This window comes from Giraffa tippelskirchi, chromosome 10 (genome assembly GCF_054371585.1).
Source record: "Giraffa tippelskirchi isolate mGirTip1 chromosome 10, T2T-mGirTip1v1.2.pri, whole genome shotgun sequence".
NCBI lineage: Eukaryota > Metazoa > Chordata > Mammalia > Artiodactyla > Giraffidae > Giraffa > Giraffa tippelskirchi.
In genome coordinates, this window is record NC_137284.1 from 97,030,651 (window position 1) to 97,053,609 (window position 22,959).

At 35.6% G+C, this 22,959-nt stretch overlaps 2 protein-coding genes across 2 annotated transcripts in view; one reads left to right on the forward strand and one right to left on the reverse strand.

The window, feature by feature from the left end:
- Nucleotides 1-8,349, forward strand: part of ASZ1 (ankyrin repeat, SAM and basic leucine zipper domain containing 1) — a 62,488-nt gene extending 54,139 nt beyond the window's left edge. The window contains exons 11-13 of the mRNA XM_081537880.1: nucleotides 3,202-3,307; nucleotides 4,126-4,239; nucleotides 7,882-8,349. Of these exons, the coding sequence (XP_081394006.1) occupies nucleotides 3,202-3,307; nucleotides 4,126-4,239; nucleotides 7,882-8,034 (373 nt within the window). The 3' untranslated portion in view covers nucleotides 8,035-8,349. The remainder of the gene's footprint in view (nucleotides 1-3,201; nucleotides 3,308-4,125; nucleotides 4,240-7,881) is intronic.
- CFTR (CF transmembrane conductance regulator) overlaps nucleotides 1-22,959 on the reverse strand; it is a 385,597-nt gene that overhangs the window by 316,967 nt on the left and 45,671 nt on the right. The gene's annotated exons all lie outside the window — the stretch shown is intronic.

Consider the following 22,959-nt stretch of genomic DNA (forward strand, 5'->3'; position numbering starts at 1 on the left):
GTTTGTTAATCAACTATACCCAAATATAAAATAAAATGTATAAAGTATAAATTTTGTCCTCATCCTTAACTTCAAAATTTTTAAATGTGGCCTGTTTCAGTCAACTTATACTTTGTGTGCTGCAGTAACAAATAACTTCTAAATCTAAATTGACTTATAGTAACAAAATTTATTTTTTGATCAGAAATATGATATGATCCATCTATATTGTGGATCAGCTGCAGTGAATCTCTTCCTCATTATTCTGCAAATAGGCTGGAGAAGCAGCCCCACCTCAGACATGCCGCTCTTGTGGCAAAGGGAAAAGAGAGGTGGCAGAACCAGTCAGTGGCTCTTAGAGCATCTGTTCAAAAATGACACAGTTACTTCCAGTCATTTTATTTGCCAAAGCAAGTCATTGGCCAAGCCTCATGTCTTTGGGACATGAAATGTAATCCTCTGGCAGAGAGAGGCCTGGTAGTATCTGGCTCAGTAGAAAGAGACATGACAATTTGATCAAATAATATAGTCTACCATACCTATGCCATATCTGCTTATCTTGAATTCTTAAATAAGTACAAAATTATCAGGCATTCCATGTAAAGGTATGTAGGTTGTACAGCTCTAGGGTAGGGGCCGGGCATCCATTCACACAGTGGTGATAAAAGGCATACTCTTGAGTTGTGTTTTTTTATTACTTGCCTATCCATATTCAGTAGCCCTGAAAATTAGACATCACAAGAAAGGTGTATATTTGCTTTTCATTCATTAAGCTATGTAATTTTGTTTATAATAGTATTTGCTTATTTGAACTGTGGTCCTATTGTATTAGAATTTGTGTGAGTTTTTATTATAATAGATACCACTAAGTAATACTCCAGAAAGGTCATCTTGCAAATTTGTCAACTCTTGATATTAATCATCTTCCTAATTTTTGTCATTCCACTACAACATAACATCTTAATTATAATTGCATGTTTATTATCCATTTAAATTTTCATTTTTTCTTTGAGTTACCTATTATCCTTTCTATTAGCTTGTGTTAGTTTCTTTGTAGATTTCACAATAAGTTGGCTTGTCTTTGAAACTAATCTAGTCCTCAGTGTCTCTTCATTGTCAGAATTAGTGGATTAATCCTGATTATTTAACATGCTTGACTTTTTCCCTCCATCTTGAATCTATTCTGTTCTTTACCTTTAATAACAGAAATTATTCCTGATTTTCTTTTTCTCAGGCTACTTTTACTTTGATAGCTTTTTTTCCTATACCCCTATCAATTCGCCCCTCTTCACAATATGTATCTTTTTTCTTGGTGGCCTTCTCCATGATCATTGTTTTGATTTCTCTTGGTTTAGCAAATTATAGACACTTCTAATACTTCTGTTGTTTGTGCGTATATTCACTGTTGAAGGTAATACTGAAATTCTTTTAGAGGTTAGTGAAAATAAAGATGTAATTTTTCTCCGTATAAGTTCACCAGATCCCTGGATTCTTTGTAGCCTCATGAGTCAGTCTGTGGACCCCAGGATAAATACCTACAAGACTGACATTTTCTACTACTTACTGATCACTGCACCTACATGACTCATATCATTGCCATCATCATCATCATTAAGTTTGTTTGAATGCCATCTATGTACTAGATTAATTACTATGTGCTTTTCATACAGTATCTCCTAAGTCATCCTTCCCTGGTGTTCAGCTAGTAAAGAATCCACCTGCAGTGCAGGAGACCCTGGTTCAATTCCTGGATTGGGAACATCCCCTGGAGAAGGGATAGACTACCCATTCCAGTATTCTGGCCTGGAGAATTCTATGGACTATATAGTCCATGGGGTTGCAAAGAATCGGACACAACTGAGCGACTTTCACTTTTCAGTCCTCCAGACAGTCCTGTTATCTCAGTTCTAGAGATATGGCAATACTTGGCTGAAGATTAGGTTTGCCTAAGATCATAAAGCTATGGAAGCTGAATGCACACTCAGGGTTTCCTGATACTAGAGTCTATATTCTTAATTATTCTGCTATACTGTTTTCTCTTTACTCCACCTACTTCTTTAACACCCACCCCCAAATTCACTCCCCTGCTTGGTAGTGCCATTTTCCACTGAAACCAAGGAAGTTAGAGTCACCCTAGACCTTTCCTTTCCTTTTACATGCAGTCCATCACCAAGTTTTTCAGTTTCTTCTCCTGAACAGTTCTTAAACTATCTCCTAATTATTCTCTATACTTCCACTTTTGTGTTCCTTTTAATCCACACCATACCTCAAATAAACTCTCATACAAAAGTCTGATTTTCTACTTCCCTATTTAAAGTCCCTTAATAACTGTACATTATCCAGAAAATAATTATTCCATTCCTTAGCATGTCACAAAAGTTCCTTAAATAAATGATCCCATATAACCTCTTTTCTTACGACTTTCACATGATTGTGCTTTAGTTATACTTTGGAGACCTCCTAACCCCGTACTTCCACATCAAGAATCTCTTCTCTTTCTGTGTACTTGACAAGCTTGTTTTTAAGCTCCAGACTCAGTTCAAGTATGAACTCTGAAACGTTACTAAATCCCTGTTCCCAATTATGTTGTCGTTGCAACCCTGTGGACTGTAGCCCTCTGGTCTCCTGTGTACACAGGATTTCTTAGGCAAGAGTATTGGAGTGGTTACCATTTCCTTCTCCAGGGGATGTGATTTTCCTGACCCAAGGATCAAACTTGCGTATCCTACGTCTCCTGCATCGGCAGGCGGATTCTTACCATTGAGCCACCAGGGAAGATGCCTCATTCCAACTTATGCTAGGTTCATTATCTCTTGAGTTTTAGATATCTCAACTATAAACTACTGTTAATAACATATACCTTACAGGAGCTGTTGGAAGGAATTTAAAAAATAATAAATGTAAAATCAAATGCAGTACCTTCACATAATAGACACTCAAATACTGGGACTTTTATGTTCCTTCTTCATATGTCCCTGGGAGTAATTAGGTTATAATAGTAGGTCTGCCTCTCATCCTGAACTTTGAGATCTTCAAGATTGGACACTTGGTTTCCTTTATATGCTTAATGTCTATTTCAGCTGCTAATACAAATTTACTATTCTACAGATATTTTTTAAAGAATATAATAAATGTTATGACTCAACAGTGAATAACTAGCTAAGTAAAATGGAATAAATTGTTCATATCAGTGATTCCTATTTGTTTATTTCCTCTCTTTAGTGGTGATGAGTTCCTCAACTTTCTTCTGAAATTAAACAAACAGTGTGGCCATTTAATAACAGCTGTACAGAACATTATTACCGAGTTGCCTGTAAATTCTCACAAGGTATTGTACAAAAATTATTAAGTGAAGAAAAGTATAAATGCAGATAACATTACAGATAAGTTAATGATAATTCAGTAAATAATAATGATCTAGTAAAACTGTATCTTCTACAAAATCCATAAGATCTAAATAAGTCAATTTATTTAATATTACTTCTTTTTATATGAAATAATTGAAAAACTAATGTTCCAGCCCTCAAGAAAAGAAATGAGTCAGACCAAAAATTAAACTGATTTGTGTACTAAACTCACCATTTGTTCTTAAAGGGAATTTAATTGTTTAAAATATAAAGTGACAGGAGACCCAAGTGAAAGTTGAAACAAAACAGTGTGTTGAGTGTAACTAAAAATCATATCAATATAAGGATTTTTTAATGAAAGAAATTTTAAATAGAGAAAGTGTAAGTGACTCATTAAAGAAAACTTGTTTTGTTTTTTTCGTGTGATTTAGTTTTAGCTATTTGTATGTAGTGAAAAATATTCAATGCATTTGTTTTCTGATGATTTTTGTATAATACTGATATGGAAATCATGTCATTCTTCAAACCTTCATGACTTTATTTATTCACCGTAAATATTATTACTAATATTGGTTTCCATAGTTACATGTACATGTATTTAATAAATGTATTCAGGAAACTGATTCAATTATTTGTATAAAATTACTCAGTTCTTTTGGTGTCAGGATTTACCCTGATAAAAAAATGCTTTTCAGTTATATAATTTAATGTTTCATAGTATTGTATAACTTTTGTGGATATAAAGTTGTGAAAAGTTGCTTTCCATTGTTTAAAATGTAACTTTTGAAAATGTTAACAGATAGTACTAGAATGGGCTTCTCCCCGGAATTTCACTTCAGTTTGTGAAGAACTGGTTAGTAGTGTTGAAGATTTGAGTGAAGAGGTCTGCAAACTAAAAGACTTAATTCAGAAGGTATCTATTTAAAATTTAAAAGGGGGATAGTTATTTACAGCACAGTATGTTAGACAATGAGGGCTTCCCTGATGGCTCAGATGGTAAAGAATCCACCTATAGTGCGGGAGACCTGGGTTTGATCCCTGGGTTGGGAAGATCCCTTGGAGGAGAGCATGGCAACCCACTCCAGTGTTCTTTCCTGGAGAATCCCCATGGACAGAGGAGCCTGGCAGTCTACTGTCCATGGGATTGCCAAGAGTCAGACACAACTGAGCGACTAAGCACATGTTAGACAATGAAGCATTTCTGACAAGAGCAACTTAAGTTCTCACTAGACAGATGGGAAAAGGACCGTTTCCAAAAAAAGAAATTTACATAGGAAAGACACCTTGTTGGTCATTAATGAAATGCATACTGAAAGAATAATGATATATCATTTTCATCCTATAAATTAGCAGGGAATGTATTACCCTACCCATTACTGGTTATAGTTCACAAACTAGTATTTTCACGTAAGACTGATGTTAAAACAGCTTCAGCTTTCAAGAACAGTTTAGCAGGATGTGGTAAGGACTATAAAAATGTTTTTATCTTTCAATAATACTAGTCGAATGATTCCAAAATTGCTCGTACTGGAAGTATACTATATTAGGAAAATGATTTAATAAATTATGGTATGGCCATTTGTCATAATGGTATGCAGCCAGTTGAAAAATATAATGAAAAGCAAATGTCAACTTGTTAAAGACAAAATGTTGTATTTCTAATTTTTATTTATGTGTAAATATAAAAAAATTACCAAAAATTAAATGTTTTTTAGCTCTGTTAATGAAGTAGGGTTGTAGATGAAATATTCCTTCTATTTTCTAGACTTTTTATAATACTTGGTTGGCCAAAAAACTCATTCAGGTTTTTCCATATGATGTAACTGAAAAACCCACACGGATTTTTTTTGCCAACCCAGTATCTTTTAAATTTAACTTTTTAAAAGAGTATGGATTTTTTTTGGTTCTTGTCTCTGTACTCATATAGAAGTATATATCTTGGTTAAAGGACAGGTGATTTTCCCCCCTTTTAAGAAAACTGACTATAACAGAATCTAAGCTGGTAAAATAGAGAACTCTGTTGAAGGTAGATAATAAAGGAAAACACTTTCGCTTTACTAAAGAACTCACTTTGAGTTCTCCAAGTCTAATAAATATATTTGGTATCTAAAAAGTTTTTGTGAAATACCCAATGTGAACATCAGATTATGCATTAACTTTTCATAGTTTTATCCCATAATCGTTTAATATTTTCATTAATATTTTATCAAAAAGGTTATTTTCCTCAAAATAAACTATACATATTCCAGGTAATTTGTCATTCTAGCTATTAACATATGTTCAGTCAAAAGGAATCTTGTTAAAAACCAAGCAGAAAATTGAAGCAACTTCTGCAAAATTATAGGAGAATAAAAACATATAAAATAGGACAAATGAACAATATAGTTCAAAGTTTTTGTAGACAATAACTCCTTCCCAGAGAAAGTCATCTTAGAAGTTGTGTTATCTCTGACATTTATTCATTCAACAAACTTGAGTGCCTGTTGTGTGTCAGGCAACTGTGCTACACATTACTTTCTAATTATGCTCTCTACTTCTACTTGTGTGTTTCTTTAATCACTCCATCCCCCAAATAAACCTTCTCATGCAAAAATATGATTTGATACTTTCTGAACTTGATGACAACATGAAAATTACAGCACCATTCATCTTCACTATATCCATCATCCAGAAAAATTGAAGGGAAATGGTATTAATTTTACTTATTAGCATGGTGTTTTTCATGGGGTCCAAGGGAAGTTTGGAAGGATTTATATAAAACTTTCTGCAAACCATCAACCTTTCATGTTTAGTGTAAGATATTCCCTAAGACACCTTTGTCTCAGGATTGGTAATTATTTGATTTCTCCAAGAACTAAAAACATTTGGAGGGAGAGTAGATAGAGGAGTAAGATGAAATTAGAGAGAGAGATCAGATTTTTCCTGAAGGGATGAAAAAGTTACTGCTTTCAAATGTAACTCTGATTCTAAAACACAAACAATTGAGTCAGGTACAATAATATTTATTTTAATAATGTATACCTATAGAGAAATTTTTCAGCTTTCTTTAGCTAAATGGAAGGTCTTTTTTCTTTGGTCTTTTCTACCTTGAATCTATACATTTCTATATAAGGACTAGCCTTGAAAACATATTTATTGGTTCATAATAACAATAGATATAATTCTTTGGGCAGGAAAGTCTTAATTCTGCAGCAAGCTAGTGCACTGGTTTTTTTGAATTAGTCTTAAACAAGCAATAATCACCAAAATAAGATTTTATTTAAAAAACTGTGAGGATTTCCAGGTTTGGGAGTATGCTATCATGCCTGTTAAACTTACAATATTTTAAGAGTTTACCAATAATAACAAAGGACTTTTTTAAAAAAGAAACATATGAGCTATCATAGATAAGTATATGGAGGTAACAGAGAGAGGGTGGGAGAGGTCAAGGCCAGACTCTCACACCACATCATTCTCTTTCAAACCAACACACGGACAGGCTCTTGTCAGAAAGGGTCATTCTAAGTAATTGGTTAATAAAAGGAATGACTGTCTCAGGATTCAGTAAATGGAGCATCAGTGTCAAAAAGGAATCTGTTGCTGAATGAAGCCATGTGGAAGCTAGACGAAGAATACAGTATTAATGAGATGGGCATTGAAGTCCATCTTCTACTATAAATTTAAAATTAATTTTGCAGGGTTCTTTAATTAAATATTTACACTGTAGATTTGAGAAGTAGTTATTTTTTCTAAGGTTCAAAGTATTTATGTCACCACTCCAGCACAGGATGTTTCCAGTAAATATCACTCTATAAATGTGCCTGACTCTTTTTATCTTTCAAGGATCTTCTGATTTCTGCTTGTTCTCCCTCTTCTGCCTCTCCCCCAACAACTAAACTATCTTCTCAACACACCCCCACCACCACACACACACATACACACACACACACACACACACACACACACACACACACAGAAGTTACAAGTTGAGGGGACTTCTTTAGCAAGAAAGTTCTAATATGGGGATTTAGAAATGGACTGAGTCATGTAATTTCATTGCTGGAAAGTGCTAAAAGAACCACTGAAATTTTTGTTAACATTTGTTCCTGCAAATATATTTAAATAAAGGGTTATACTTCCAGCATTAGCATTGAATCTTCTAGTTTTTGTTGAATTTCATGTATTGTAGGTATTCTATAAGAATGGTTTGCTTTTTTTTTAAGACAGTTGATATTTAATACAGAAGGGAAAAAAATGATTGTCATTCCTTACAGGTAGGAACAGAAACTTTGACATTAAAGGAACTTTATCTCCTGACATAAAAACGTGATTTTAAAATGGAGTCATCTGTAGAAGCATTTATTTTTAATATAAAACTAATAATCTACTATAATCAGATCCTGGTTGAAGGAAAGACTATCTTTTAAGACTTTAAATCTTCCATGGGAATCTTGCATTTAGGCTACATCTAAATCAAGTGAATTAACTTGGATATTTTGATACTTTTTAAATCAAAGATATTTTTATTTTCAGTGTACTGTACATTAACTCTTCTTTTTTCCATACTAAACATTAGTTACAAAATGAACGAGAAAATGATCCAACTCATATACCACTAATGGAAGAAGAATCTTCATGGAATAGTAGAATTTTGAAGAGGACGGCTATTACAGTATGCGGATTTGGGTTTCTGCTTTTCATCTGCAAGCTAACTGTTCAGAGAAAATAACCCTAATATTTGTTTTGAATAACATGTGTGTTCCTTATTCAAATTACCTAAAAATGTTGCTTTTAACTATGTGTGACACACTGTAACTACATTCTTTGCCAGTACTCCATAGGAAACATTATGATAGTATAGAGCAGAGTGTTTTTCTTTAGAAAGCGGTTTGTCAGTTTGAATTGAAAATATAATTTGTTATATTTATATGTTAATTTTGATCAAGCAGCAAATTATAAGTGATTTTTAAGTTTGCTCCTATCCTATGACTGTAAATCACATTCAAAATAAAACTTTTATCTAATATTTTTGACATTTAGAAAAGTATGGTCATTTGTCACAGTGAATCTACAGAATTTGTAAAGTGTTCATAAACAGTAGCTTTCTTTTAGTCTGTGTCTTCCCTTTCCATTATTATGTAGTAAAGACTTTCTTATTTAGTTTTTTTAGTTATATATCATTATGTAGAAATTATTAATTTATTATTAATTAGAGATGCAGAGTATAGATAAAATGTGAAAATTTTTAATCATTTATTAAAAACAGGAAAAATGTTTTAAATGTAAATTTTAAAAAGCAGAAAATTTAGAGAGTAGTGTGGAAAGCCCAAAGCACATTAGAATTTTTTCTGTAGTGTACTTTTGGGAACATGACATGTACTGCATGTAACATTCTTGTGGATGGTATGAAAGTGAATGGCATTTAGTATATAATTTCTCATACCAATCTAAAGAAGTAATGCATGATTTCTTTATGAGGTTTTTTTTCAAAATCAAAATCATGATATTCAGATTATAAAAGTGAAGAAAAGGCAGGCCTAATTTAGCAGGCAATATAGTAGTTAAATCTTGCTTTTTTTAGTACCATACTTAGATGCAGTTGATACACAGTTATTGGAAGGTAAACATCAAACAAAGAAGAAGAAAATTGTGGAAAAGAAGAACAGCATGAGGAATATTATTGGTAGCATTAGTAGCTCTTGGTTATACCAAAGCAGCAAGGTTTGAGTCATTCTTTTTTTCTGAGAGTTACTCAACCATACAGTTTTGGAAGGAATTGGTGTCTGACATTTTAACCTAAGTGCCACAGCAAGACATTTTTTTCTGATATCCCTCATTTAAATTTAAGGCTTCAAGTCTTAGAACTAAAGTAGAGAATGGATAGGATAATAAGTACTTCTTTTAACATAGATCATGTTTCACTACTAGCCCAGTGCTCAGGCAAACAGAGGTGTTTAATAAATGTTAGTTTTAGTTTCCTTAAAAAAAAACAAACTGGCACAACAAAGGAAACTATAAGCAAGGTGAAAAGACAGCCTTCAGAATGGGAGAAAATAATAGCAAACGAAGCAACAGACAAACAATTAATCTCAAAAATATACAAGCAACTCCTGCAGCTGAATTCCAGAAAAATAAACGACCCAATCAAAAAATGGGCCAAAGAACTAAACAGACATTTCTCCAAAGAAGACATACAGATGGCTAACAAACACATGAAAAGATGCTCAACATCACTCATTATTAGAGAAATGCAAATCAAAACCACAATGAGGTACCATTTCACACCAGTCAGAATGGCTGCTATCCAAAAGTCTACAAGCAATAAATGCTGGAGAGGGTGTGGAGAAAAGGGAACCCTCTTACACTGTTGGTGGGAATGCAAACTAGGACAGCCACTATGGAGACCAGTGTGGAGAGTCCTTAAAAAACTGGGAATAGAACTGCCATATGACCCAGCAATCCCACTTCTGGGCATACACACCGAGGAAACCAGAATTGAAAGAGACGCGTGTACCCCAATGTTCATCACAGCACTGTTTATAATAGCCAGGACATGGAAGCAACCTAGATGTCCATCAGCAGATGAATGGATAAGGAAGCTGTGGTACATATACACAAAGGAATATTACTCAGCCATTAAAAAAAATACATTTGAATTGGTTCTACTGAGATGGATGAAACGAGCCCATTATACAGAGTGAAGTAAGCCAGAAAGAAAAACAACAATACAGTATACTAATGCATATATATGGAATTTGAAAGATGGTAACGATAACCCTATATGCGAGACAGAATAAGAGACACAGATGCATAGAACAGTCTTATGGACTCTGAGGGAGAAGGTGAGGGTGGGACGTTCTGGGAGAATAGCATTGAAACATGTATATTATCATATGTGAAACAGAACACCATTCCATGTTCGATGCATGAGACAAAGGCTCAGGGCTGGGGCAATGGGATGACCCAGAGGGATGGGATGGGGAGGGAAGTGGGAGGGGGGTCCAGGAAGGGGAACATATGTAAACCCATGGCTGATTCATGTCAATGTATGGCAAAAACTACTACAATATTGTAAAGTAATTAGCCCCCAACTAAAATAAATAAATTTATTTAAATTAAAAAAAAAAAACTGTAGGAAAGTGACAGACATACTAACTGATTATTTATTTACAGTAGTCTTTCATATCAGTTCATCTTTAAAGACCATCAGTTGGCTGGATGGGTTGCTAAATTTTTTTACTAACCAAACCAAACTGTATGCATCTCATAAATAGTAAGACAAACTGTGAAAATGCAAATTGATAAAATTTTGCTTTCCAAAAGGATATATTGCACAATTCCTTAAAATATTGATGTTTTAGTAGTAGCAGTGGTAATAATAATCTGTCCCAGTATATGTCAAATATAATTAGCTATTCAGGGAAAAGAAGTACTGTAAAGTCCATTGTATCTGCATTTTCTGAGTATTTTCATTCCCTTGACAAATATGGTATAATTTTCAGATTACAGACTGAGAATAAGTAGGGCAGCATTTGTTGTAATTAGTTAAATTGTTTCTTCCTGGATAAAATAAACTTTTTCTCCTAGTTTAAAATTAGTTATTTTATCTAGTGTGTAAGTCCCTTCTTACTCTGTGATTATTTGACTTAATTACAGTGCTTTACTATGAGGGAGGCAGGGTATAACTTCTGGAATACTCATTCTTTTATAAGATAGCTCAGTAAAAATCATTTGTCTTCCTTTTATAGAACAAACTCAGTTGAGAGCCTCCCTAAAACCACAGCCAGAAGTGGTGTAAACCTAATTTTAATTATATGTACTTGAAACTAGTAAAACTTTATTTTTTATTAACTGGTAATTAGTTGGGATCAGAAAATGTTCCTGTACCTTTGGAATCAACTTTGAAGCTCAGATAATTCATTATAAGCACTGGTTAGAATACAGGTATCTTTCAAAAAAAAAAGTAAGCTTACTTGCCACTCTCCTCCAGTGCCATGCTTAGCACCCTCCAGCAGTTCTATTCCATGTCCCTGGTATATTCACTAACCTTTTTACTTATCAATCAAACTTCTCAGACCTCTTTCTCTTGATCTCATTCTTAAATAATGTCCTTGCTTCTTAACGTCCTGGGAAACAGAATCAGTTAAAGAAGAACTTCCACACTGGGTTTCCTTTAGTTAAGTCAGCAAACTCTTTGTGTAAAGGACCAGATACTAAATATTTTAGCTTTTGCAGGCCATATGGTCTGTGTCACAGCTTTTTAACACTGCCACGGTAGCGCATTGTAGACAATACATAAATTAATAGATGTGGCTATGCTACAATAAAACTTTAGAAATACAGGTGATTTCCTGGAGTTAGCCCATCAAGCTATCGATTGCCAACCTCAGTCTAATGTCACACAGTTACAAATATTAATTAAAAATAATAATAATATCCAGTCTGACAATCTGTCTTTTGATTGAATTATTTAATCTACTCACATTCAGTATTACTGGTTTATTATTAGAATATTAGAAATACCTGTCATTTTAATTTTTTTTATGTCTCATATAAAAAAATCTAATGATTTTTCACATTTTTGAGTTATTTTTTCAGTTTCTCTAGGGCTTACCATATACATTTTAACCTACAAGAATCTACTTCTGATTTACACTAACTTAATTTCAGTGAGATACGGAAACATTCCTGTAGAGCTTTATTTCATTGTCGTCCATTTTTATACTGTTACTGTTATGCATATTACATCTATATAATAAACCCAACAATACAGTGTTTAATTATTGCTTTATGTAATTCTGTGTCTACAAAAGAAACAAAAAAGAAGACCATCAAGTTTATATTTATAGAATATGTCATTAACTTTCTTATTTCTGGTTCTCTTCATTTGTTCCTATGGGTTCAAGTTACCATCTGGTGTTAACTTCCTTACTCTAGTACAACTCTTCGCACCTACCTCCTTTGTGCTATTATTTTCAAATATAATACATTTCTATAAGTTACAAACCCAATGGTACAGTTATGTGTATATTTCTTCAAACAACTGCTTTTTAAATCATAAAAGAATGGAGAAGAAGGATATTGTCTTTTATAATTATATAATTACCTTTACTACTGCTTTTTGTTTTTTCTTAAAGGTTTAGATTCCCATTTGGGTTTACTTGTTTCCACTCTGAAGAACTTCATTTAGTATTTCTTATAAGGTGGATTGCTAGCAATTCTGTTTTAAGTTTTGTTTACCTAGTAGTCTTTGTTTCACCTTTATTTTTAAAAGAAAGTTTTTCTAGATGTAAGATTCTAGGCTGACAGGTAATTTTTTCTTTTAGAACTTTGAATATGCTGTCTCACTGCTTTCTAGTTTTCATGGTTTTTTAAAATGATAAATCAGCTTTTGAACTTTGGGGGCTTCCTTGTACAAGTTTTCAAGATTTCCTCTTTGTCTCTTAGCATTCTTACTATGATATGTATCTGTATGAGTTTCTGTATTTATACTACTTGGGGGGAGTTCATTGAGCTTCTTTGATGTGTAATGTTTTTCATCAAATTTGGGAAATTTTCAGCCGTTATTTCTTTGAATGTTTTTTCTATTTCGTTTTCTTTCTTCTCAGTTTCTGGTATTCCCATTACACCTATATTGGTGGATCCAAAAGTATCCAACATTTTTTCTGTTTTCATTCTTTTTTCTGTCTCTTCTTCAGGTTACATAATGTTCATCCATTTATCTTCACTGATTATTTTTCTAGTTCAAGTTGACTATTTAGTTACTATAATTTTTTATTGCAATTATTGTGCTTTTTAATTTCATAATTTCCATTTGGTTCTTTTTTTATGATTTCTGCCTCTTTATTGACAATCTCTATGATGAAACATTTTCTTCATACCTTCCTTTAGTTCTTTAAACATATTTATAATGGCTTCTTTGAAAGTATTTATTAAAAATAACATCTGGTCCCTCTCACAGTTTCTGTTGCCTACTCTTTTTTCCTATGTATGGGTCACACTTGCCCATTTCTTTGCAAGTCTCATAATTTTTTGTTAAAAACTGGCTTTTCTGGAAAGGGATTCCTTTCTCCCTCCCTACAAGGAACTGCTGTTGTTGCCCTTTGCTTTTTTATTTGTTTAGTGACTTGGCTGGTCTGTTTTACTGAAACCTGCTTCTCCCAAAGTGTGGAGCCCTGGATATCACTTTTCAGAGAGTGCAGTCTTAGGCATGTACACACTCACCCTGGTATGGCAGTGGTTTTAGCAGGACTCTTTTTGACTGTCTCTTTTTCTAATATCTCTAATAGGCTGTCTGCCTCATGTGGTATTACACCCAGCCTTTGCTGTGCTGTGCCGGGTCACTCAGTCGTGTTCCACTCTGCAACCCCATGGACTATAACCCTCCAGGCTCCTCTATCCATGATGATTCTTCAGGCAAGAATACTGGAGTGGGTTGTCATGCCCCCGGCCAGGACACCCAGCCCTTAGGTTCCACCAATTACTGGTTGATTGCTTGATTGTTTTTGACATGCTCTGGAGCATGCATTGCTTAGCAGTCTGATAGAATTAAATTTGGATGGGATAGTTTTTGAGGCCAACTTTTGAGGCATATTCTGACCAGGGGACAGTCCTTCTCAGCTGTCTCTCCCTGGTTCTCTGGTGAACTAGTTGGCCTACAGTTTAGCTTGTTGCTCCTAATTAAGAGGAAATGTTTTCTTCAAGAGTGCCATTGGGTTTGATTTTCTCCACATTCTCTTTCAAATGAAGTCAGTTCCTTTGGGGAGAAGAATGAAACTCTCCTTTCTTATGGACTGCTGCTTTCCCTGGACAAAATCTCTGAGCCACTCCTCTGAATGCTGGGTGGGGCAGTAGCCTCTAGTCTTTTGGGTTTGTTTCTTACAGTTCTGTTCTTCCAGTCCTGTGAGTGAGCTGGCATAAGGAAGATCAGGGCCTTAGTGGCTGGCCTTGCCATTCCTGGGGTAAAGCCCCCATCCCATGAGCTCAATGAAAGGAGAGAGCCCTCCACCTCCCAGCCACACTCATCAGAATTTAGCCACTTAAGCTTAGAGTCAGAAGGCCTTAGAAAAGCTGGAGGATTGCCCTTTGGATGAGATGAGATATGGTAACCCTTATTTGGGAGCTGAGGGGAGAGGGAGCCCCATCTTATTGGCCACATCCACTCAGAGTGGAGCTTTGCCAAGCTGACCTGACTCTGGGTTGCCAGGAGGCAGGTAGTAAGGGAGAAAATAGATCAATGTTCATACAGAGTTGTAGTAGGTTTCTTTGAATAAATATTTTTTCATTTGTTCTGAGCCCTTAGGACTCTGCAAGGATTTTTAGTAAAGTTGTGTGTTTATAGCTTTCTCTAGCTTTGCTTCTTTGGAGAGTATGTCCATGCTGCTCTTTATACTTCTATCCTGGCAGTGAAACTCCTACACCGGCATTTCTAGGGTATCTGCTAGGTCCTTTACCATAGCACTTGGCCCAGAATAGTATGAAAGAATTTTTTTAAGCCAGAAACATTAGCTAAATACTTTCATGTAAGCTTTACCTCCCTCCAGGTTAGTATCACAGGATGCTTAAAATTCTAAGAGCACCTAAAAAGTACTTCTGTTGGAAGCAAAAGAAAGAGACCACCTTGGTTTGACTAGGAAACATTATGAGTAGATAAATGATGGGTAAAGCAAGGCTACACTCTCAATTTTGAAAACTTTCCTGTGGAAGGTATTTAAGCTAATACCTAAATTAATTATATGCATTAAATATAGGAAACAGGATATATAAAAGTCTAATGAAGCCAGCTACAATTTCAAGCACCAGAATTGAAATTGAGTTTGTTTTTTAATGTGACTTTTTACACTGACAACCTTTTTTATTTATCCTAACATTATCCAAAAGTTAATCTTTAAGAACACAGATAACCACGATGACTTCTGATTTGCACTCCAAGTCACTCTGTCACTGCTTAATAAATAATCATTTGTAGCTCTGTGGGGGTGGAAATAGGGTGGGGATTTTCTTTTTGGCACATCCACTAGTGAGTAATACATTTATTTCAAGTGCCAATAAAAATGTTATACTGGACTTATGTGACACATTTGTTAGTTATTAAAGAAAGTAATTCTAAACTATTTGAGCAATGCCCTATTATATTTCTCTACCTATAAATTCAGATTATCCTATCAATAGTCTAAACAAAGTGAACAAGTTTTTAATACAGCATAACAATTTTGGGGAGAGAGTAAATAAAATGCCATTTTTGGAAGTGTCACCATCTCTGGACTTATCTCTAGAAGGCAGTATTATTCACCTTTCTCTTCGCAACTAATCTTTCATAATTGTTTCCATGAATTCTCTTCTTCCTGGAATCTTTCTAACACTTTATCCATCTTTCTTTTCTTTCCTTTTGAAGTCTGCCTACTGTTACATGCTGCCTCTTTCCTCTCAAGCCTTCACTTTTCTGTGGACAATGAGGTAAAGCAGAAGGTAGCCTATGTTCCTAGCCCTGTTGCATTACCTTATACATTCTCAGTCTTGGTTTCCTCATCTGTAAAATAGGTTCTAAAGACTAAATGAATCAGAATAATGCCTCCTTGTTAATAGGGCCAGTTTGGAGTTCTGAAATTAGAATAAAATCATAGGGGCTTTATGTAAGAGAATCAATGCTTCCTAGACACATTGAACCCCTCATAAGTGGTTTTGCTTTTGATTTCACATCCAGAGATCTGATAAGAGAATTGATCTTAATATTTGGTTGTTGTCAATATTTTATAATATATTTGGGGGAAATTACTAATAATTATATTTCAATTCATTAAACAATTACTGAGTGCTTAGTATGTATAAGACAGTAATATACCCATATATTACATGTTTTATATGAGATCAGAAAACTCAAATACTTTTGCTATTAAGAGAGACAATGAGGTTACTGTCTTAAAGACATAAGCTTAAAAAAAAAATCCACTTTGTAAAACTGTTTCATGGAAAGGGTGTGGTTGAGCAGTTTGTTTTTAATTTCCACAGTTGAGAATGTAGTGACAAATTCACTTATCTTATAGGAGAAGGGCTCACTCAACCTCAATCAGTGCCTTCCTACAAAAAAAAAAAAAAAAACAGAGAGGGAAAATTGGTTAAGTGCCAGTGTGTGAAATCTTTTAGAAGAGATTTAGACTATATTTAAGGAGAAGGCAATGGCACCCCACTCCAGTACTCTTGCCTGGAAAATCCCATGGACGGAGGAGCCTAGTAGGCTACAGTCCATGGGGTCGCTAAGAGTCGGACATGACTGAGCGACTTCACTTTCACTTTACCCTTTCATGCACTGGAGAAGGAAATGGCAACCCACTCCAGTATTCTTGCCTGGAGAATCCCAGGGATGGCGGAGCCTGGTGGGCTGCCGTCTATGGGGTCGCACAGAGTCGGACACGACTGAAGCGACTTAGCAGCAGCAGCAGCAGACTATATTTAAAGTTAGCGGGACTTCCCTAGCATTAAGTGGCTAAACTCCATGCTCCCAATGCAAGGGGCCCAGGTTTAGTCCCTGGTCAGGAACTAGATCCGACATGCCACAATTCAAGAGTTCACATGCCACAGCTAAAGATCCTGTGTGCCTCAACTGAGACCCAGCACAGCCAAATAAATAAGTAAATATTAAAATAACAATATTAATAAAGTAAGCTTCTACTTATCATGGATTCAAGATTCATTGTGCCAAACCAATTTTTAGAGTTGCATATATACAATTTCCTGTGCCCTCAAATGTAAAGTATTAAAATCAGACACCTAGAATATTTGGTAGTAGTACTATTAACTATCCAGTTACTGGTAATATAACAATTAACTATAGTTAGTGGTAGAACTACATCACTGGGGTTAGCTGTGGTGAATGAAAATTGGACTTAAAATGTAGAAATGAAAGATTAGAGTTAGTATGCAAAGTTCAGTCAGTTTCTAGATAAAATAGGAATAGCATCATAGAATGAAAGAAAAATTATGTATTTTGTTGTTAATAAGGTTTAGTTTCCTAAAGTATATGCCGTGATGTAACTCCCAGATCACTCTTTAGGAATAAAGAACTTATTCCCACAGCTGCTGGGAATGCAGCTAGCAGAAAGACTTCTTTAGAAGTTTTCTCTGCTAATGAAAGATGCCTTCCCAAAAGCATGCCCTACTCCCAGCAATGACTAATCAACATACGGCTCTAAAAGCCCCAATTTCAAGGACCTCATCCCAAATCAAGATTAACTCCGAAGGACCATCCCACTTTCAGAGCTCCTGGTGGGTTGCCTGAGGCCCTCGTTAACACTGCATCACAGGGACTTGACTGGTGGTCCGGTGGCTAAGACTCTGCGCTCCTGGGTTCAATTCCTGTTCAGGGAACTAGATCCCACATGCAACAACCAAGACACAGCACAGCTAAATAAATATTTTTTTTTTAAAGACTATCACATGGGAGGGGGGTTCAGGATGGGGGACACATGTACACCTGTGGCGGATCCATGTCAATATATGACAAAGCCACTACAGTATTGTAAAGTAATTAGCCTACAATTAAAATAAATTATATTTCAAAAAAATAAAGACTATCACAGCCCATCTTCTCCCTCTACCCAGTCCTGAGTCCTTCCCTTCCCTTGCACAGGTTTTCCTCTCCAGAGCTCTCCCTAATAAATGTCCTGTATGCTAATCTTCATTCACTTCAGTGTTTGATTTCCAGGGAACCCAATTCTGTCAACTGACCAGCAGAGCCTTGCATAAATCATGAAATGTATGATCATTGTTAATAACTTCTTCTCCAGAACTTAGTTTCCTAATCTGAAAAATAAAGCTCATTCTGAACTAGAGTTGTTCAGAAATGTTGAAATGTTAAATGGAGTAACATACAAGTGACTGTAGAGTTTTATAATTAATGTAGACTTGTGGCTAAACAGACAGTGAGTTCCAGTTTCAGCACTACTTCTTATTACCCATACAACTTTTAGAACACTAACAAAAATCTCCAACTCTCTGTCTCTTCATCCATAACATAAGAATAACAGTAATAATCAGATTAAAAATAATTGCTTTAGTTGGGTGTTTACTATATGCCAGTCATTTGGCTAATTTTTAAAAACCTATATTTTAATAGACATATTTAACTAAACCTATAAGGTTCCAAATAGGAAAAGGAGTATGTCAAGGCTGTATATTGTCACCCTGCTTATTTAACTTATGTGCAGAGTACATCATGAGAAACGCTGGGCTGGAAGAAACACAAGCTGGAATCAAGATTGCCTGGAGAAATATCAATAACCTCAGATATGCAGATGATACCACCCTTATGGCAGAAAGTGAAGAAGAACTAAAGAGCCTCTTGAAAGTGAAAGATGAGAGTGAAAAAGTTGGCTTAAAGCTCAACATTCAGAAAACTAAGATCATGGCATCTGGTCCCATCACTTTATGGGAAATAGATGGGGAAACAGTGGAAACAGTGTCAGACTTTATTTTTCTGGCCTCCAGAATCACTGCTGATGGTGACTGCAACCATGAAATTAAAAGACGCTTACTCCTTGGAAGGAAGGTTATGGCCAACCTAGATAGCATATTTGAAAGCAGAGACATTACTTTGCCAACAAAGGTCCGTGTAGTCAAGGCTATGGTTTTTCCAGTGGTCATGTATGGATGTGAGAGTTGGACGGTAAAGAAAGCTGAGCACCAAAGAATTTATGCTTTTGAACTGTGGTGTGGGAGAAGACCCTTGAGAGTCCCTTGGACTGCAAGGAGATCCAACCAGTCCATCCTAAAAGAGATCAGTCCTGGGTGTTCATTGGAAGGACTGATGTTGAAGCTGAAACTCCAATACTTTGGCCACCTCATGCGAAAAGTTGACTCATTGGAAAAGACCCTAATGCTGGGTAGGATTGGGGGCAGGAGGAGAAGGGGATGACAGAGGATGAGATGGTTGGATGGCATTACCGACTCGATGGACATGGGTTTGGGTAAACTCCAGGAGTTGGTGATGGACAGGGAGGCCTGGCATGCTGCGACTCATGGGGTCGCAAAGAGTCGGATACAACTGAGTGAGTGAACTAAACTGATAAGGTTGTTATAAGGACTAATGAAGTAAGGCAATATAAAGAATTTTCTACAATGCATGGTATATAGCATACATCAAATAAATGGTAGCCAGTATAATCTCTGTTAAAATTTATCATAAAGCATTTACTACAAGTGACTTGTACCAAAAATCAGATCTCTATAATTGCCAGGACCAGATTTTTGTGACATATAATTAAAAATAGTGACATATAATTAAAAATACTTAAATTGTCTAAGCTAACACAGGTACATTCACAATCCACAAGACAACATTTAATAAACCAAGCAGATTTAAGATGCCATTTCCCCTCTTCCCTTTTAACAGGTGGTACTATGCTCAAAAGCAGAAACCATTTGTCTAAAAAGCCAAGTTTATTAAACCCTCTTGCGATGATGGTGAGAGCTAGAGTTTGCATTCTTATCATCCCATAGATGAAAACTGAGGAGGTGTGTAATTCAGTCCTGGTCAGACCGTGAGTTTGATAATGACACCCTAATACACTTTCAGCCCAAGTCACAAAGAGGACCTCTTCTCCCAGAAATGGTTCACACATCATGAGGGCCACCAGTTTACCCACCTGAGAGGGACACATTTTTTCAGCTATTTATTAACTTCACTTGATTTTTAAAATATTTACCTACTTTACTATAAAGAAAGCTGAAGGCCGAAGAATTGATGCTTTTGAACTGTGGTGTTGGAGAAGACTCTTGAGAGTCCCTTGGACTGCAAGGATATCCAACCAGTCCATCCTAAAGATCAGTCCTGGGTGTTCACTGGAAGGACTGATGTTGAAGCTGAAACTCCAATACTTTGGCCACCTCATGCGAAGAGTTGACTCATTGGAAAGGACCCTGATGCTGGGAAAGATTGAAGGCAGGAAGAGAAGGGGACGACAGAGGATGAGATGGTTGGATGCCATCACCGACTCAACGGACGTGGGTTTGGGTGGACTCCGGGAGTTGGTGATGGACAGGGAGGCCTGGCATGCTGCGGTTCACGGGTTTGCAAAGAGTCGGACACGACTGAGCAACTGAACTGAATTGTACCTACTTTATATCTACTTGAAAATGAATACTAAAGACATGGTAAAGTCTGGGCCAACTGCATTGATAAACAATGTGAAAGGATTTAATTTTAAGCACAGATATGAGGCTGTTCCCAAATACCTGAAAGCCATAGATGGAGCCCTACACTAAGAACAGTGCAAGAACCCTCCTAGTATAGATCCTGGAACAGGTGCACAAGCTCTGAATCGTTGACCTCTACATTATGAGAAAAATTAACCCATCTTTTAGGGTTTTCTATTAATGGTGTCAAAGGCATCCCAACTGAAACAGGGTTATACCTATGGTACCTCATTCCCCAATTTGCTTTTTCCATAAACACTGTTTTCAGATACATCCATGTTAAAAAGTGAAGATGTAATGAATTCCTTTTAACTGCTCTATAATATTCCATTATATAATATTCCATCCCACACTTTACCTACTTGTTCCCCCACTGATAAAATTTTGAGTTATTTTGGACTTACTCAACAGTATCATGTTATATATACTTGTACATGTGTCCTTGTGTAAATATGACAAAGTTTCTTTAACTACATTTAACAGTAGAATAGCTAGTTGTTGGGCATAAAAATCTTCAATTTATATTTCATTAACTATTGATGTTGCCGGGTATTTCTGTTTGCCCCCTTGAGATCTTCTCTCTACCCCACTCCACCCTGGGAAGCTGAATCTATGAAATATATCAAAGGACCCTTCAACTCCTGATGGAATTTATCCAGTGGCAGAATATCTGAAGGAGAGTAAGGTGTAGATATTTATTCACCTGGCAGTACTTCCTGTGAGATTACTACCTGTGCCCCTCAACTGAAGGCTTTGTCTCAAGACAATCTCAAGATTCACTCTTGGGTTCCTGGAAACTTTACTTCCTTCCACATCCGTTCTGGTCTGCGGGTAGTAAGAGCTTCTCTGCCCACACTTTCAAAAATAGTCTCTTTGCGAATCAAATCTCCTTGAATTATCATGCCATCTGTTTCCAGATGAGAGTCTGACTGCATCACTGCTGTTCTGTACTCTTCAAGGAGTCTATATTAATTTACAGACCTACCAGCCGTGCATGAGAGTGTTCTTTACCACACAGCCATACCAATGCTTAATATTAATGTCCTTAAGTTTTCTCCTACCTGATGGATTCAATAAAATTGATTGTTTATTTTGTGCTTCTCTGTTGCTAGTATAACTGAGCATTTCTTGGATTTATTGGCCATTTTCTCCCTATAAATTGTTTTCTACTATCATTTGCTTATCTTTCTACTGAACTGTTTCTTACTGGCTTTTACTCCTTTATTTGAAATATCAGTCATTTATCTGTAACATGTACTGGACTTCTATCTACTGCTTATCTTTTGTTTATGATGTCCTTTGTTGCCCAAACATTTTAAAAAATCTTACCTATATTTTTGCTGTTTTAAAGTTTTAATTTTTATGTTTTGGACCTTAACAGAGCTGAAAATTATTTTTGTGCACAGCATGAAACAGAAATCCAGTAACATTTCTTTCCTTATAGTGAGCCAGTTTTCACATCGTCATTTTAAAGTAATCTTTTCCTCCTTGAATTGAAATGGTACTTATTTCTATGCCTAATTTCTAATGACTTATGGATCTGAGTTTTACGTTCTATTCCATGCATCTATTTGCTGCCAATATCACACTGTTTTAAGTACCAAGACTTTATAATATATCTTAATATCTAGTAGCACAACAGTAATTTACTACTCCATTTTAAATTTGTTTATTGCTGGCTGAGAAACATAGTTACTTCTGTGCTTGATCTTAAATCCCAATCAAGATTCTGAACTGTCTTATTCATCTTAATAATTTTGTCCACGGATTACTTCAGGTTTTCTATATATAGATTTGCAAATAATGAAATTTTGACCTCTTTCTATTTCTTATACTTATTTCTTTACCTTAGAACATTTTAGAACCTCAGTCCCAGGGTTAATAATAGTGGTCAGAATGGATGTTCTTGTTAATTTGGGGACTATTTCTAATACTTCCTAGTATTTCTTCCCCGTATTTATGCCCTTGCAATGGGACAGCATGTGGAGTCTCTTTCATAACCCTCAGTATCCACATTGGTCATTTGATTTTTTTGGCCAGCGGGACATTAGCAAAAAGGATGGCAACAAAGGCTTCAGGGTTAGCTTTAGGTGTGTCTTAGGGTTTCCACTCTTGCTGCTTTTCTGATCTTCCATCACATCAACAAGTTCAGGATAGCTTAATATAATGAAATAACCATGGCCCCATTATCCTTCATTCTAGCAAACTCACTGACATGACAGTGAGGCCATCAAACATGTGGCCCCATTTGAGCTCAGTAGAAAAAGTGCCCAGCTCAAACCTGTTTAAATTTCTGCTTTACAAAACAGCTAATATAGGGCTATTATTTTAAGTGTTAAAATTTTGGTTGTTTTAAATTATGTGTTATGTGGCAAAAAAAAAAAATGATATAGTTAGTAAATGACTGCAATGGGTTAAAAATCTCTCACTAAGATTTTAAATTTAACCTAGTATTTCTGCTCAT